Consider the following 16,307-nt stretch of genomic DNA (forward strand, 5'->3'; position numbering starts at 1 on the left):
CGCTCCATCGGCATCCTCGCGCTCTGATTGGTCAGTGTTTTCCGTTAATATCTCCTCAACGAAACCTCGGACAACATTTTCGCTAAGGAAAAAGTTGTTTCAAATCACCCCCCGAACCACCTCTTTCAATGTGTTACAACATATTTGGGACACCCTGTATACTGTCAAAGTTCAGTCACGCGATTAAGGAACACCCTGTACGTAGAAAGATAATATGTACATCACCGTGCAACTTGGTCATAATAAATCTTAAGCGGTATTATCAAATATAGATTGCATATTTTTGCATACTACGTTGACGACATTGAGCAATACAGAGATACAGCAGAAATGTTACGGCATAAATAAACACGTAGTTAAATATTTAAGTAATGCACTTTGTCAACTGATTAATACCCATTTAGGTATGTTGAATTATCGATTAATAGATAATGGATGACTGATATAAAACGGGAATTAAAAATCGATATACATATACTCATATGTTATCCATGTATACACGATCTTGACGAAAATTTAGAATAATTGAATTTAATAGACATATCTGTATAGAGTTCATAAATTAATCATGGTATCGGTTATTTGTAACACGTATACAACAACCAGCATATAAACAAATAAGATACTTTCGTAGATCAATAATCTGTTTATAGTCACAGCGAAGGTAGGAAAGGGGAACTGCAACGTTCGCTTGCATCGTTCGTTTTTAATTACAGCGCTGTGTAACGTCGATTTTCGCCAGAAATGAATTGAAATATTATTAGAAAAAACGCGTGTAACTCAAACCTGCACATTTCGTGGAGCAGTGCTGATGACAGGGACAATTACAGCTGTGCACGGACTTGCGTCGAAGAATCATATCGTTCTTTGTCTCGAGTCAATTCTATGCGGTTTACAAACGTCACGTGGTATTATCAATAAGGTTGGCGTTGTAGCAATTCGGCTTTTCCAAAACTATTCCAGTATTAACACGGCCAGACGAGTTAATTTGTCGCGTACGTCGATCGAATGGAATCTGTAGCGATGCCGGTGCTCGTTTCTCGTCCGAACATCGTAGCCGGTATTTCCGATCAATCCTTGTACACTCCGATGTTTCGACGGAACCGTGCGTCGCTTATCACTCGCGCAACAATGGAAAAAAAAACCCGTGAGTCAGGAATCAGATTATAATTTGCGCGTTGGTCACGCGATCCGTGGAAAAGTGGTCAACGACGAGACATCGAGTCGGTATTTCTTTCACGAGGTTACTAAATGCATCTTGCATCCCTGCAGTGGTACGACTCCTCGACATGAGCGGCTACGATGTCGGCCGACGACCTCTAGCGTAACCTAACCGAGATACGACACGCCATAATGCCGCTTCGCAGTGGAGGTAAAGACAAGGCGAAACAACCAATCGCGAGAGACTATTTCTAAAGAGGGGTAGCTGCACGTGACATGAAGCATGTCACTGTCAAATTGCAGAACTAAATCGAAGCAGATTTAATTTTACTCGACGATTATTTCAACGGTCACACGAAAGCGCTCCTAATTCTCAAAAATATTCTTATCGTTTTGTAAAAATTCATTCATTAAATTCGTCGATGTAAAATAGATAATGTAAATGTCTTTTGCGTTCATTTTATAGCAATACAAGTTTTAACATAGATTGAAAAAAAAATTAACACACAGGAAAATGTTTGCTGTTCAAATACAATAAGTCAGTGTCAAGATATTGGCATGCAATTATGATAAACGTGGCATGTGTGTTATCGATATTTGAAAATGTAATAATGTGATACATTTAAAACGATATGAATTTTAAAATATTCTAACCTATATCATTGCACGAACTTTGTTGACGTATCAAGGATATCCATAGAAAGAATACGTGAAAAGCTTGATAGACATGTAGTTGGCCCACTAAATTGTTAGAAAACGAGTACATGGAAATGTGCAAGAAACGCCCGAAAAATCAATCGACAGCGATAGGAAAAAACAGTTGAATTTTGACACGGTAAAAGGGAGGACAACGGGAACAGTAGAAGGCGGCCAAAATTCAAATGCGATGGAACAATGCACAGTAACAAAGTTACAGCGGAAACTCACCAGCCTCCAAGATTTCAAGATCCAGATTTCCACTTCGGCTGTGACTGATACTACTGCTGCAAGCATTGTAGCTAGACCTATGAGATTCTTCCATTGCACGGGAGGCACTTCGTTTGAACTGTTCCAGAAAACTGTCTATTTGATTTTCGATGCTGGTCGGCGAGCTGGCCATCTTTTTGCGCGCCACTCCTCGGTGAACGTCAACGTGCTGGAGATGGGGTCGAGAGCTGATCTCATAGGTACAAATTTTTCCGGCCGTTGCTGCACTAACTTTGGCCAAAGGACTGGCTACATTTTATGGCGTTGAACGTGCTACCCCAAAATCGCAAGAGTTATAGCGCGCGAGCGAACGTATCGCTGTAATTTCGACCGCTGTCGTACCTTCTTCTGCTACACGATGCATGTTTGTTTGTCGTCGAGGAACGCCCGGAACTGAAACGACGCATTGCTTACCGCAGTGTTTTCGCGGCAGGTGTCGCGAACGGTTGTAAAATTCGTGCGCATGGATTATTCATCTGCTATTATCTGCGCCTGTCGCAGTGGCGTATTATGTCGCAAGAAAGCGAATCAGTTTAAAGAGGATCAAAGATGTCTCCAAAATCAATGATGGAAAAATTTTGCGCTGTCATTCGATCAAAATCGCAGACCAAAACATGGAATAGCATGTAGTTATTTTTTCCTTTAGATGAAGTCCAAAACTCTGTTATGTCTCAGGGACGATGAAGGCACTGTACGTCACTGTTTGTTCATTATAACGCCAAGTTCGCATTGGTAAGTGGTCGTCTGTATCGTTTTTTATGTAACGTATTTTATTTAACCCAATTTGTAGCGTTGCGTTTACGAAACGTAGGACGTGCCTGTATTTGTTTCTAATACTGTATCGAATATACTGATTATCCAGGAATTTAGTTATACCGAGAGAATGGTATCGTTAATTTGTCAATTACATTCAAAATAATACATAAATTTTTGTTTGATTAGAAGAATTCCATTGTGCGAAATCTATTGTGTTTCTTTTCTGTGGTAGTGCCTGCAGGACCTCCAGTCGGTAAGACAGAACAGTTGGTACATATGGAATCGAAGGTGGGGATAGCATCGCGACATGGAAGGAGAGCCTCGAATCGTCATTCGTGTTGTAGCGCTGATGAAGTACGTATGAGTTTTTGTCAGTTGTGCGGGCATTGGCAAGTGTTGAGTGTATTGTAGAGTCAGTCCGTCAAGAAAGAAACACCGAGTTTCTTTGCAACCATGGGTGGTGAGTACATGAATCGTGTGTAACACGATTTTTCCTGCTTAACGCGTTTCAGCTTGTAGGTTACGTTCATTGAGAGCTCATTTGGGGTGTGATAACGTCGCCGGTAACCGGTCTTGACCCAATGACCTTCATACGGTTTATATCTCTTATGGACAACGACAAGTAACCTCTTCGTACGCGGTAGCGTCACGTTATATCCATGTGGCTTATAATTTTTCATGTACTTGTCGTCGAGACGCTACCGTGTCTCTAGATACGTGAAAACGCTTCGGTTTTTACTCTATCGTGTCTCTGTAACATATTTTCATCTACGAAAAAGCTATTTTATTGGTACTCTTTCCGTTTTCTTTCTTTCTTTTGAAACTGTGTATCTTGTTTATTCTATTTTGCTAAAATCAGTCAGATTCGCGCTCAATTTTGTGCCGTTTCTTTAGAACGCATGCGCGATCCGTTTTGTTTTTTTTTTCCCGATGATTTGGCGCCAGTTTAATATAACGGCGCTATAAACGCGCCACTACATTTAATTATGTTTCACAGTAAAAAAATATAATTAAAATCTTTGAAACGACTTTCATCTGTTTTCTCTTTTTTGAACGTGAACGTAACTGAGCAGCCATATTTAAAGTTCTAACATGGTACGCCGATATGGTAACGAATACTAATTCCACTTGTATTTTCTGTTTGAGTCAAGAATTTGATTAACCAGGTACATGAAGAATTAGCATAAGTGTAAGAAGATATTTCGCATTTCTCTTTTTTACTAGACGCGAGATTCCTTCTGTATAAGATAACTGTCGGCAGTATTCCTACCGTTTATTCTTAGCCGTCTGGGGGAGAAATTGCGGCTCTTTGCCAAACTCCTACCATCTCTATATTTATTTTGCACGTGTGGTAAAATTGTTCGTCAAAACATACCTGCATGCATACGCTGTCTCCTGCGTTCGAAACAGACGCGGACCAATAAAAGAATTAAAATTGTAAAAAAGAGAACAAACGTTTAACTACCTTTATTCCATTGTAAATATTTATCTCCAGATTTTGCGTAATCGCTCTCAAACGGTATTACATAATTAATGGTTTCTGTAATCGGAAATTACTTAACTTCAAGAATATTACATTATATTTATCGATCGGTGCGTAACGATGATGCAACGGACGCGATAAATCCGTGGGAATTTCTGTTTAAAAATATATTCAATCATTGATGGAGTAATGATACTTATTCTCGTCCTTTAATCGTTTGACGCGAAGGAGGCGATAGTAACGAGATGATAGATCGTTCATTTACAGACCAGCGCTCCACAAATAAAAAAACGTGTCGTTGGGAGCGGAGCTTAATGTCACAGTGAACGGAAGTTTGTATTGTTCAGTTCAATGTACCTCGATTGACTCGGACTAGCTGACAACTATTTTTATATAAGTTTAGTCTTGACCTTCGTCTGGGTTGGGTTCGAGAATTCTAGTTTGCTATGTTCGGTCTAGACTAAGATGGTTGTGTCCGATTCCTAATTGATCGCGGGAATCCAGCTGGTCTTTTTATTCTTGTTGTAAGCTTAACATGCAGCACGCTGGAATAGGCGTAAAACGCGTAATCGTAGCACACTCTTCGGTGAATCGGTCCTTATTCTTACAATGGGAGGGGTCGCATTTGTCAATAATTCTCAACAATAAAATTGTGTTCGATGTACTATTTTAAACGCACAAAAAAAAAAAAAAAAACAATAACGTGCGTAGAAAAGATCGAAAGATTTGATAGAAAGCGTGATTATAGTAAGGAATTCTGTTTTCAAACTACAAGCTGCAAGAGTAACAACAATGGTTATTTCACGTCGCTACTACAGGGAGAAAGTGTCGATTCTCAGACGATGTGTGTGTACCGGATCGTATAAGGAAATGTGGCTAGACTTAGGCGACAAGTGCTTGACCTAAGGCAAGAGTGTATGAATGCATTTTGTACAAACGCGAGGCTCGGTTGCTATTATAAGCTGGTCGGCATGTATAAATATAAACCTGTGTGGCACAACGACGACCCGGCACTCTGCCTCTCGGGTTTCGTCTGCGTGTTACAATATACGAGAAGCTGAGCACCGGCGTTTCTCATAGCCAACGTAAATGTTTTATTGTTTGTTTTGTTTTGTTTAGCACATCGCGAAAATACCGGGCGCGACTGCGCGGCAGCGACGCGATTCTTTTGCCAAAAATCAAAATTCTCGCGAGGGAAAGTTTTCTGGCCGGAAAATTGTACCCTTGTAACATTTTTGAAATAAACGTTGCGTATCGATGCAATCCCCGCGACGCGTTGTTTCAAGCCAAGAAGAAGAAGAAGAAGAATAAGACGAAACCTCGGCTCTGCTTTCATTTCCAAATAGTCAATAATAATTTGTCAAGATCTGACATGACTCAACGAGTTTTGTTTCTGCGAACACCGATAGCAGAAATCCGAGCTATCCTCTCGCATCTATTCTCTTTTAGAGTTCTCCTCTCTCTTCGTTCTACATCCGTGAGTCACCGGTGTTCCTTTGCATTCATTGCATTTAATTTTATCACCGGCTTTGACACGACCGTCCTCTCTAAAAAAACTTCTCAAACTCCTCGGTATAATCATTTGATAAGAATGTTGTACACCGTTCAAGTACTCTAGAGATAACGCAATTGTTTCGCATAGTTCTGTGATGTGTCTTCGTTATAATGATAACTGAGTATGTACTTCAGAAGATCGATACGGACGATTGCCGACGAACCTATGAGAAATTTATGTAAATCGATGCTAACTACATACGTATAGGTTACTCGTTTCAAATTTCACTATGTACACCCAAGAAGCACTAATTGATGCCTTATGAAATGAAGTTGGAGCAATCTTGAGATGGTCGTACTTGAAATACTATTTTTACTCTCTGACAAATGGACGGAAATTATAAACGGGGATAGTTTTACCTATTTTCTCGCCTGATATTGACGCAAACTCGGAATCCAGAACATCTAAGACACGACGTGCCAAATTAATCACTCTTTGAATTCGTACCGGAAATACAAAATTTCGTCGAACATATTGATAAACTCGTTTGTTGATAGCGGAACAGAGGTTCTTCGTGAAAGGGCGAGAGATCTTGTACCTCTGAAAAATTGAAATACCATTTCTATCATTACAACGATCAACCTCGTGAAATGTATGTACCTAACGCGGGAAACCTAATATCTCATTCAATGTCGATACGTACAACGCAACCATTTCAGAGACATGAACGGTACATTTTCAAGGCTTGAGGTTACATGGGATAATAACTGTGGAATTGTTACATATGTAATCTAATTACATGGCATTTCGTATAACGTCTGTTGCGCAGTAACTAAACAAAAATCTAAGCTAACTCTTACCTTGTTTTGCTTTCTGTTTCGACTTTCAACGATAAACATTCCGAACGATTAAATATTATTAAACTCAAGACGATACGTTGTGCATCACTTCCGGGCCTTACCTGCGAAGAAGGGTGTGACGATCTAATAATACTTCAGACCAGAAGGATCCACTAATCCTTTTAATATTAATGTAACTAAACCATCTAGGCCATCTTATACCGTCCGTATCTTCGATTACGCGTTGCCTCCCAGTGCATTGGTTATCTGTACTATTCGTAATAGTTACCTAGGTCACGAGAGTCGAACATTTGAATAGATCGAAAATTGAAAAGTTAAAAGTACTTGGAAGTTGCGTTACGAACAGAACTCGATCCAGTGACCGTTCGAGAAGTTAATAATTAATTATCGTACAGAAGCATAGTATATCATTTTATTTTGTTGCTTGGACGTTTTCTTTTTGCCAATCTTTGATTATATCCTATCTGGCGGGTAGAACGTGACACGCTCAGATAATAACTAAAAATAACGTTTTATCCAGGAAGACTAGAGCCAAATTTCTTGCGATCTGGTGGCCTCGGTTGGCGAGCAAGCTGCCACGATGACATTCGCGAATTAGAAATAGAAAGCGTTATAAATAAGACGCATTGAATTTCTTCGCTTGTAAAAACAACGCATTTCGATTCGCCGGCTTTAATCCAGCTTCTATTCCGATTAAATGCGCACTTACAGAAATTTCGTTGCGAGTAATATTTGTTTAAAAATCAAGCATCCAGTGTCTCGGTTAGTCGGATTGTTATTGTTTCTATTATTAGATAATCGTTAGAGTTGTCTCCAGTTTTACGTAATCAGTAAAGAGATAAGGTGGCAAAGTATAGTGTTAATGATTTAATATCAATGAAAATACAGGAATCAATGTTCCAACGTCTGCATGTTAATTTTATTCGCGAGACACGGCTTATCAACTTATACGCATAACAATATTATGAATGTTATCAAGTAAAAATATTCGTTCTTCTGTTTCCTTTTTAACCCTAACAATAACAAAGCTATTACGTTTTTCTTTCTTTTAATAAAACGGTATATAAAAGCATTTCGTGGTGTAAAGGTAATCCTCATATATTATTATTATTTAAATTAAAGGATACGCCTGGGTTACACTAGCTACCAATGACGCCTACTCCTTGGGCGCTTTAGTTTTGGCACATTCTCTGCGTCGAGTAGGTACCAAACATGAATTGGCTGTTCTGGTTACACCTGGCGTAACAGAAACAATGAGGTATGATGGTATACCATATAAGGTGTTTATTTTAGAGTACTCGGATGGATAATTGAAATTACCCTTTCAACCATTTAGGGAAAAATTGGCAGCAGCCTTTTCTACAGTAATGGAAGTAAACGTACTTGATTCAAAAGACGAAGCTAATTTGGCACTTTTATCTAGACCAGAATTGGGTGTTACGTTTACTAAATTGCATTGTTGGAGACTGACTCAATATGACAAATGTGTTTTTCTTGACGCAGATACACTTGTAAGCTTCTAAACCGATTTTCAGCATGATATTCTATTCTATTCGAAACTTCGACTTCCTTGTTAAATTGGATACATTTCGTATGTTTTGTTATTAACGCATACATATTAGGTTATCAGAAATTGCGATGAATTATTCGAAAGAGAAGAACTGTCCGCTGCACCTGACGTCGGCTGGCCTGATTGCTTCAATTCTGGTGTATTTGTATACACACCATCTCAACAAACTTTTGCTTCTATCACTGCATTTGCTGCTGCTAAAGGCTCGTTCGACGGCGGCGATCAAGGTTTACTAAATATGTACTTTAGCGATTGGGCCCGAAAAGATATTTCTAAACATTTACCGTTTATCTATAATATGTGCTCTACGGCTGCATATTCCTACCTTCCTGCCTTCAAACAGTAAGAACATTTCATTTTTTCTTCTCGTATTTTAGAATGATATACATTTACATACATTTGTATTGGGTTGTCTGGAATGTCCATGCCGATTTTTAGTAGGAGGTACAGGTCTGAATATATCATAATCGTTGAAAACTAATAACATGTGGATATCCCTTAAAAGGTAGAAAAATTGTGGAACAAAATGGTACATATATCGTTCAATAAATATACATCGAAATTCAAACGTGTCTTTGAATGTTTCTTAAAAATTGGCACGAACTTTCTGAACGACCCAATAATACGAGTTCTGACTTACAGCTTCTGTGTAAACAGAAAATAAAGTTATTGTAGATCTTCTTATTTCTTAGGTTTGGAGAGGACGTTAGAATAATACATTTCATTGGTATTACGAAACCATGGTTACAGTATTTCGATACTTTGACTGGTATTGTTCAACCACCAATGGAATCTGCGCACTTGCAACCACTGTTACAATTATGGTGGAACATATTTTGTGATAAGGTGCACCCTCTTTTGTCACCTGTTATGGTAAGTTTAATAAATCGCTTGAATGTAAATGTATAATAACGAATTTAGTATATAACTAATTATAAATAGAAAAGAAGAACACTGTAAATATAATGATTCGTTTAATTACTTCGTACATTTTTTTTTTTTTGTTATTTATTGTACATTTGATTAGAGCGTAAGGTTTTGAATCCGATATAGAAAACAAAGCAATAAACTATTTAATTGAAACATAATTAGAAAAATAAAGGTAAGGTAGTGTGCTTTCACTGCTCTTGTAGCGTGCCATTCACATTGTACATTTTTTTTTTTTAAACATTCTCATTACATATAAATATGCTTGACGTAGTAGTTAGGATTGTATATATTGCACTTATTTAAAAACATTATTATATAAAATACGTATTAATTATGATTATTTATAATGAATGGCATTTTTTGACGTGATCTCTCTTTTATAGCATTCAATGTACATTTTGAACTTCTTCGATCTTTTTGTTATTATTTTTCTTTTCTTTTTTTTTTTTGTATATCAGTGTCCATATTTTTCTTTAATCTGATTGTACTTATAACGCGTATATTTGTAATTGAAATATATAAACAAATGAGTTAAGCAAGATGAATTATACGTTTTGTTTTATAGTAAAAAGTCACAAATGTAACTGATATACCAAAGTAAGAAAGCACAAATATTTAAAGTTATGAAATGCCATTCTAAACGATCGTTTGGTTTATAATAGCGTTTCCTATAATAATATTTCACAATTTCCGAGTAGCAATTCTGGTATAAGAAAAATGGACACTGTTATATTAGTTTTCTACTAACCGACTGAATGTGCATTTTTTTGTTTTGGCATGATGCTTGCATAGGCCACCAGCACATTGGCACCAATTTGGCACGAATTTTCTCCTATGCCTTTTCGCACCTCTATTCCAAACACTCCTATTTGCACAGATATACAAGACAAACCTCAGAGTGACATTTATATAGAAACACCAAACTTCGCAGAATTCAAAGATCCATGGGAAAATTATTACGTACAAAATGATCTGGGATCTCGTAAAAATGAAAACAATAATGAAACTGAACAGTATTACTCCACAACTGACAGCACTTCACTCATGAATATGTTAACTGATACATGTACACCACCAAAACCTAATAAGGATAATGAGCACCAATATAGTGCATATAATTATTTTCCACCGCATATTCAACATCATCAAAATCAAGAACAATCTAACCAGTTCAATCAACAAAATATAGAAAATTATGTGCATTCTTGGAGTGAGAATTGCAAGTCATTGCCAGAAGAAACAGAACATAATCAACATGCTGATATCCAGCATACTTATCAACATCATTCCAATGACAATCACAAATCATTTCCAGAAGAAACAACACAACATCATCATATTGACTATCCACATGCTTATCAGCATTCTTCAAATAATAACAATAAGTTATTGCCGGAAGAAACGAAACATCATCAACACCATGAACCTCATGTTAATCATCAACATCAAATGTATGATATTGTAAATCATCATCAAGCTCAACATTTCCAACAAAACGGTCAACCTTTTCATTCCAATGAACAAACCGATTTTCAACGTGAAAGACGAGAGTCCCTTAGTATCGATATCGATCGCCAACAAGTTACAGAAAATGTAGTTCATCAAAATCATTTTTCTACGAAACAAAGTACTGAACAACATGAAAATATAAACGTTACAGACGAACGAACTGACACACTGATATCTACTAGCCCTCATCCTGTTTCCGAACCTTGTATAGATATCCACAATGTAGCAACGCAATCTGACCTACACGTAACGGAAGACAGTTCAAATGTAAGTAATTGTTCCCATATACTTCTTTAGATTGCATTAAAGTTAAAACAATTACTTTATATATTCCTCTTGTTATCTTCTATAGTAGATATTATATAGTCTATTCATATTTGTTAACCCTTTGGCCTACTACTACGAGTGAGACTCGTGGTAAGGAATTTGGACCTTAAACAATAAGCACGAGTCTGACTCGTGGTACTTGGTTTGGACTTGCTACCTTCTTGTATACTATGGCCCGAGCAATCGGGAAATAACGCGTAGGTCAAGGGGTTAAGTTACATTTAATTACGTAAATACTTATATAAAGTACATATTAAACATATTGGTTGTACTTTCAGTAGTTTTTGGGACATTACTTGCAGTTTCAATGCAGTTATTTAATACGAATTTTTTTTACGAGATGTCTCTAACAATCCTAACAAAATTTGTCTACATTGTACATATATTTATTTAGTTCCCTCAGCATTATCCTATAGTTATAGTACCAATAAACTCAGTAACATTATTTGCTTTAATACTTGTAGAAGGCAAGTTTATTAAAATTTTTAACACGAATTATTAGTGTTATTGTTGTTGTTATTGTTGTCGTTATTATCACTATTATTACTACTACTATTTTACTAATTTGTGCTAGATTTATGTACATCACTTTTCTATGTTTGTGGTATATGCATTTGTATGTACATTATAACAATCACGTAAGATAATTTATTATAAAAATTCCTCGAAATAATCACTGAATTTTCATCTCATTTTTCTAACTCTTGGATTTATAATGTTAGAAATAAATTGAAAAGGAAAGTGTTTCTCTTCGATTTTTTAGGCTGGTCTTGCTGGTGCCTTGGCTCAAATAACATTGGGCGAACCCAGAAGCGCTGCACAAATCGCATTAGAAGAGCATATGCGAAAGCAAAGTTGGGAGCAGGGACAAATTGATTATATGGGCGTTGACAGTTTTGACAATATCTGGAAGAAAATCTGCCAAACGCTCTCTCTTGCACCACCTCGATTACCGTCTCCCCCCAAGGTAATTAACTTATTAGCCCGCGATAAATTCATAGAAGTAGAATGTATACACAAACACAATAATAATTTAATTTTCAGGAAACGGAAAAACCTACGGAAACTACAATCGATAAGACTGTTGATTCCGTTGACCCTACCGAATCCGTTGGTCCCACTGAACCTGCTGAATCTACAGACGAGGTGGACAAAGGAACAGGTATGTGTTATTCTTATGTATCGCACTTGCCTAAAATTACGTGTCGTAAACATTTCGTGACTATACAAACTATTTTATAAAATATCGTATATCTGGGAAGTAAATGATTTCTGAGCAGAAAATAAAAAAGATAAAATTCATTTTATTTTTGGCTCGGAACACTTTTTCATCTCAAATCATACATAATTATTTTCTACACTTTTTTTTCGAAATATATATATATATGCGGCAATTAAAACTGCATATCAAAGCAAGAAGACAAAGTATAAGTTCCGTTGAATGAAAATTTTGAGCAGCGATGAAAATCTAAGGAATTGGAAATTAAAGTGCTCACAGTGCAAAGCCATTAACTGTTTTCTTGAACGCGCTTTGCGATTTTATTTCCCCCCCCCCCCTTTTTTTTTAATACAGCATGTGGTATTCGAAGTGATATTCCGTGATCAAAGTTGTATTATCGAAATTCAATTTAAAACGAAGGCAAACAGTATTTAGTACATACTGAACAATTTTTATATAATTTAAAAAAGTGAAAATATATCTTTTTTATACAGTTTATGAAGTTTAAGTGTTTGAAACAGGAACGGAGGACAGCAACTAACAGATCCTGGCGCCATAGCATTGCTACGTCTTGTATTGTCGTTTTGCTTTAATGGGGTAAATATTTTGAGAACTCACATCATCGCAACTGCGATTTCTATCATATTTTTAAATAACTTAAAAAAGTTTGTTAAACGTAACCAATAAATAGTATTTGTTGAACTTCATAGCATCAGGACCAAAATATAATAATATATTATACAACTCCATTTTCATTCGCTGTAGAACATTTTTAAATGTTTGATTATTATTTAATTTATTTCAAACTTAAATATTACAAAAACGTTAATTCTGTAACCAATCAAATTTTAATTTTATTTTGCAATTGTTTCATTTAATCTTTGCAAATTTTCTAAAATAATCTATGAAATTATAAGGTCTCTTTAAATAATTTGTCAATTATTACTAACTGTAACTTGCTTACGTTTATTTCAAGACAAAAGTACTCCATGTGTTGTGTGCTTGGTATAATAACTATGCTACAAAAAAATGAATATGTTTGTAATCATCATGCATGACATGTTTGTTCATATCATTTTTATAACACATTTCTAATGCTTACACATTGTGCTAAAAATACTCTAAGTTTACGTTTCATCTGCTTCAAATTAACAAGAGCACTTTTTCAGTAATAATTTAAATCACAGTATTCTTTGCATTAGAAGTAGAAAATTTCTTCAATTATGTGTATGTAGTAGAAAATAATATTAAGAAAACAATATAAAGTATCATTTATATTTATACTATATGTTTATTTTTTAATTTTTACTTAATTTTAATATATAATCCATACATAATTATATATAAATATTTACACGTTCCCTGCCATAAAACCTAATGGTAATTAATTTCGCGTGTTAAAATAAAGTTTGGTTGGAAACTATTCAAATGTAGAGATTGAAATTGTATAGCAAGGAACGTCTCAATTTGTATTTCTATAAATTGTTATATGTATATACATAAAATGTAATTATTTTTTCTTATTTAGCTCAAGCAACGACCAGTCATACCGAAGAACAAACTCTAGTTAAAAATGTTCCTATAACAAACAATGATAATATAGTGTCTAAATTATCCGAGAAATGTGAACAAGTTATCGATACAATATCATCTTACGATCAAAAAAATGAAAAAGAAAAGAAAATATCGGAAGAAACAATAAAAGATATTTCGGAAAAATCTTCGACAAGATCGGAAAGTGAATCCTATGATACGATTATAAACCCTTCTACTACACAATCTGCAACGCAAATATCCGCTGAAAATGTTACAGAGGAATTTTGTAGAAGTTTATTGCTAAGAGGAGCCCCACAAGAAATAAGTATACCTGGAGTACCATGTGACTTGGTTCAGTCTTGTTCAATTGGAGAACCAAAAGTTGAATTATCATCTACGAAAGATAATGTCAGCTTACCTACTCCAACAGAAGAACTTGCAAGTAACGTAACGAATGTAACAAATCTTAAAATTGATGTAGATGCACGACAAATAGAACAACCAGATATTCCGCATGAAAAACATGCAAATGAATTGTCAACTGCTTCTGAAGTTCTTACAGTCAGTCCTGTACCAATACAAGTTGCAGAATCTGTTCTTCAAATGGAACCTAAAGAATCTATGCTAGATTCTCAAACGGTGACCGAAGAAGTTCTTTCCTCTACGATAACTCCCGTCCACGAATCTAATATGCCCTGCTTTGAAACAAGCGTAGAAAATAAAGTACAAGTAAATGGTTCAGCATCTGCAAGTGATTCTACACAGAATAAGGAAAAATTAAAATTTGATACTATCGAAAAGAGTGTCGATACCGAAACTTCGCAAATGTTATCTCCGATAGAACAACCTCAGCTTGCAGAAACATCTGCATTATCTTCAAGTATGACAGAGAGCACAGCAGATAAAAATTCACAAGTAACCAAACCAATATTACAGATTCAAGAAACTAAAAGCTCCACAAAAGAAACACCAGAACGGATACAACAGACTGAAGAAACTGAAAGTTGCGCGAAAGAAGTAACCGAATCACCTAAATCTTCCGCAAAATGCGAGGTAGCTAAGGCATCACCGCTAAGAGAAAGTCCACTTAGGCCTACAAGAGCAAAAGAATTGAGTGTACCTTCTAAAAGTGTTTTGGAAACTTCGCAGGAATTAAAAAGTCAAGAGAAAGTAACAAAGAAAACCGCGAAGAAGTCATTAGAGAAATCAACATCAGAAGCAGATCCTGTAGACACAACTGAAGGTGATAGTGCCGGAAAGAAAGTTGTAAAGAAGGTAGTGAAAAAAGTGGCAAAAAAGCCGAAATCGAAGCCGGAAGAAGCACCCGATGATGGAGCAGAAGAATGTAGTTCTGTTAGTAAACAAAAAAAGACTGTAAAACTTGTAAAAAAAGGTACAAAATCTTCGCAAACTGCTGAGACCGATACAACTGTTTCCGAAACTCCGTCATCTAGTACTTCTGATACTCCAGTTCCACCTAAGAGAAAAACAAAAGCTACAGCTACAAAACCAGTCGTTAAAAAGTCCGATGTAGAATAGTAATTACCATAACAGGAACTGACAATAATGATCAAAATACTCTAAGAAAAGGTTTCAAAATTAGAAGCCATAAAAATAATGAAATAATAAAAGGTGATGCGTGCTAGTCTCTCCTAATTTTTTTATATTTTTAATATGCCTCAAATCGTATCACCCATAGTTTTGATGTTTGAATGCTTTGGAATTTATTAAATCGCATTATATTCCAATGCTATGTTTTGCTTCATAATTTATACATATTTTACTATGTGCCCTTTTTAATTAAGTGTCAATACTAAGTAAAGCTTTTATATTTTATCTCTACTTACCTATTTACATATATCTTTGGAGTAAAACTAATACCAGTTAGGTATATAATGCTCTGTAATTACTATTGTATCAATATGTTATTTTAATACGTGTCTCGACTAATTTTTCAATAATTTGTTAGCTTCAGTTTATTTAAAAACATATACGCGAATAACTGTGATTGATCATCTTAAATTCGTAAAAATATTCCTAAACAAATTTCGTACAAAAATCATGTTTTTTAAATTAATTTTTCGTAAAGATTATGAATTTTATATGTATGAATTTGTATCTTTATATATTTATACATATATACAGTATGCAGTTATACTACCGATCAGTTAGGCGATCAGTTTCTTGATTAAGAAACGCCCAGGACTGTTAAATTTACTCGAATACACTCGCTAAGATCGAAACGTATATTATTTTATTTATTATCCATTCGAAACTAATCTTTTCCAATTTGTAAAAAGAGAAAGTTTGAATAATTCAACAATAAAATTTATTTATACTTATATCTACTTATACTATATCATTTGAACTATCCTATTCTCCACTGTATTTATTCAAAACATTGCAAATAAATGGAACATATTTAAACATTAATCGTTTCTTTAATATTTTTCTAATTGTTAAATTTGTATTTTATTCTACGTGAATTGTAATTG

General features: G+C 35.4%; 2 protein-coding genes across 4 annotated transcripts in view; one reads left to right on the forward strand and one right to left on the reverse strand.

Annotated features, from left to right (window-relative positions):
* Positions 1–2,528, reverse strand: part of LOC128885887 (guanine nucleotide exchange factor DBS-like) — a 14,861-nt gene extending 12,333 nt beyond the window's left edge. Inside the window, exon 1 of one of the 2 annotated variants that reach the window (XM_054140212.1) lies at positions 2,089–2,528. In XM_054140212.1, coding sequence (XP_053996187.1) covers positions 2,089–2,260 — 172 coding nt within the window. In that variant the 5' untranslated portion in view covers positions 2,261–2,528. Of the gene's footprint in view, positions 1–786; positions 2,041–2,088 lie in introns of those variants that run through there. The other variant, XM_054140215.1, reaches the window with a different exon arrangement.
* A 667-nt stretch (positions 2,529–3,195) lies between these two features.
* Positions 3,196–16,156, forward strand: LOC128885888 (probable serine/threonine-protein kinase kinX). 2 transcript variants are annotated; one of them, XM_054140217.1, is made up of 9 exons: positions 3,196–3,343; positions 7,844–7,979; positions 8,058–8,232; positions 8,344–8,633; positions 8,984–9,164; positions 10,014–10,997; positions 11,821–12,024; positions 12,102–12,219; positions 13,805–16,156. In XM_054140217.1, exons 1-9 carry the CDS (start codon positions 3,337–3,339, stop codon positions 15,349–15,351), a joined length of 3,642 nt encoding a protein of 1,213 aa, XP_053996192.1. In that variant the 5' UTR covers positions 3,196–3,336; the 3' UTR covers positions 15,352–16,156. The 2 variants fall into 2 exon arrangements, with proteins under 2 accessions (XP_053996192.1, XP_053996191.1); XM_054140216.1 differs by lacking the exon at positions 10,014–10,997.
* Positions 16,157–16,307: the final 151 nt, after the last annotated feature.

The sequence above is a fragment of the Hylaeus anthracinus genome, unplaced genomic scaffold (genome assembly GCF_026225885.1).
Source record: "Hylaeus anthracinus isolate JK02 unplaced genomic scaffold, UHH_iyHylAnth1.0_haploid 11982, whole genome shotgun sequence".
NCBI lineage: Eukaryota > Metazoa > Arthropoda > Insecta > Hymenoptera > Colletidae > Hylaeus > Hylaeus anthracinus.

Coding starts and splice junctions, on each gene's coding strand:
- LOC128885888 (XM_054140217.1), top strand. Junction 10,998..11,820: donor TAACGGAAGACAGTTCAAAT/GTAAGTAATTGT, acceptor TCGATTTTTTAG/GCTGGTCTTGCTGGTGCCTT. Junction 12,025..12,101: donor GATTACCGTCTCCCCCCAAG/GTAATTAACTTA, acceptor TTTAATTTTCAG/GAAACGGAAAAACCTACGGA.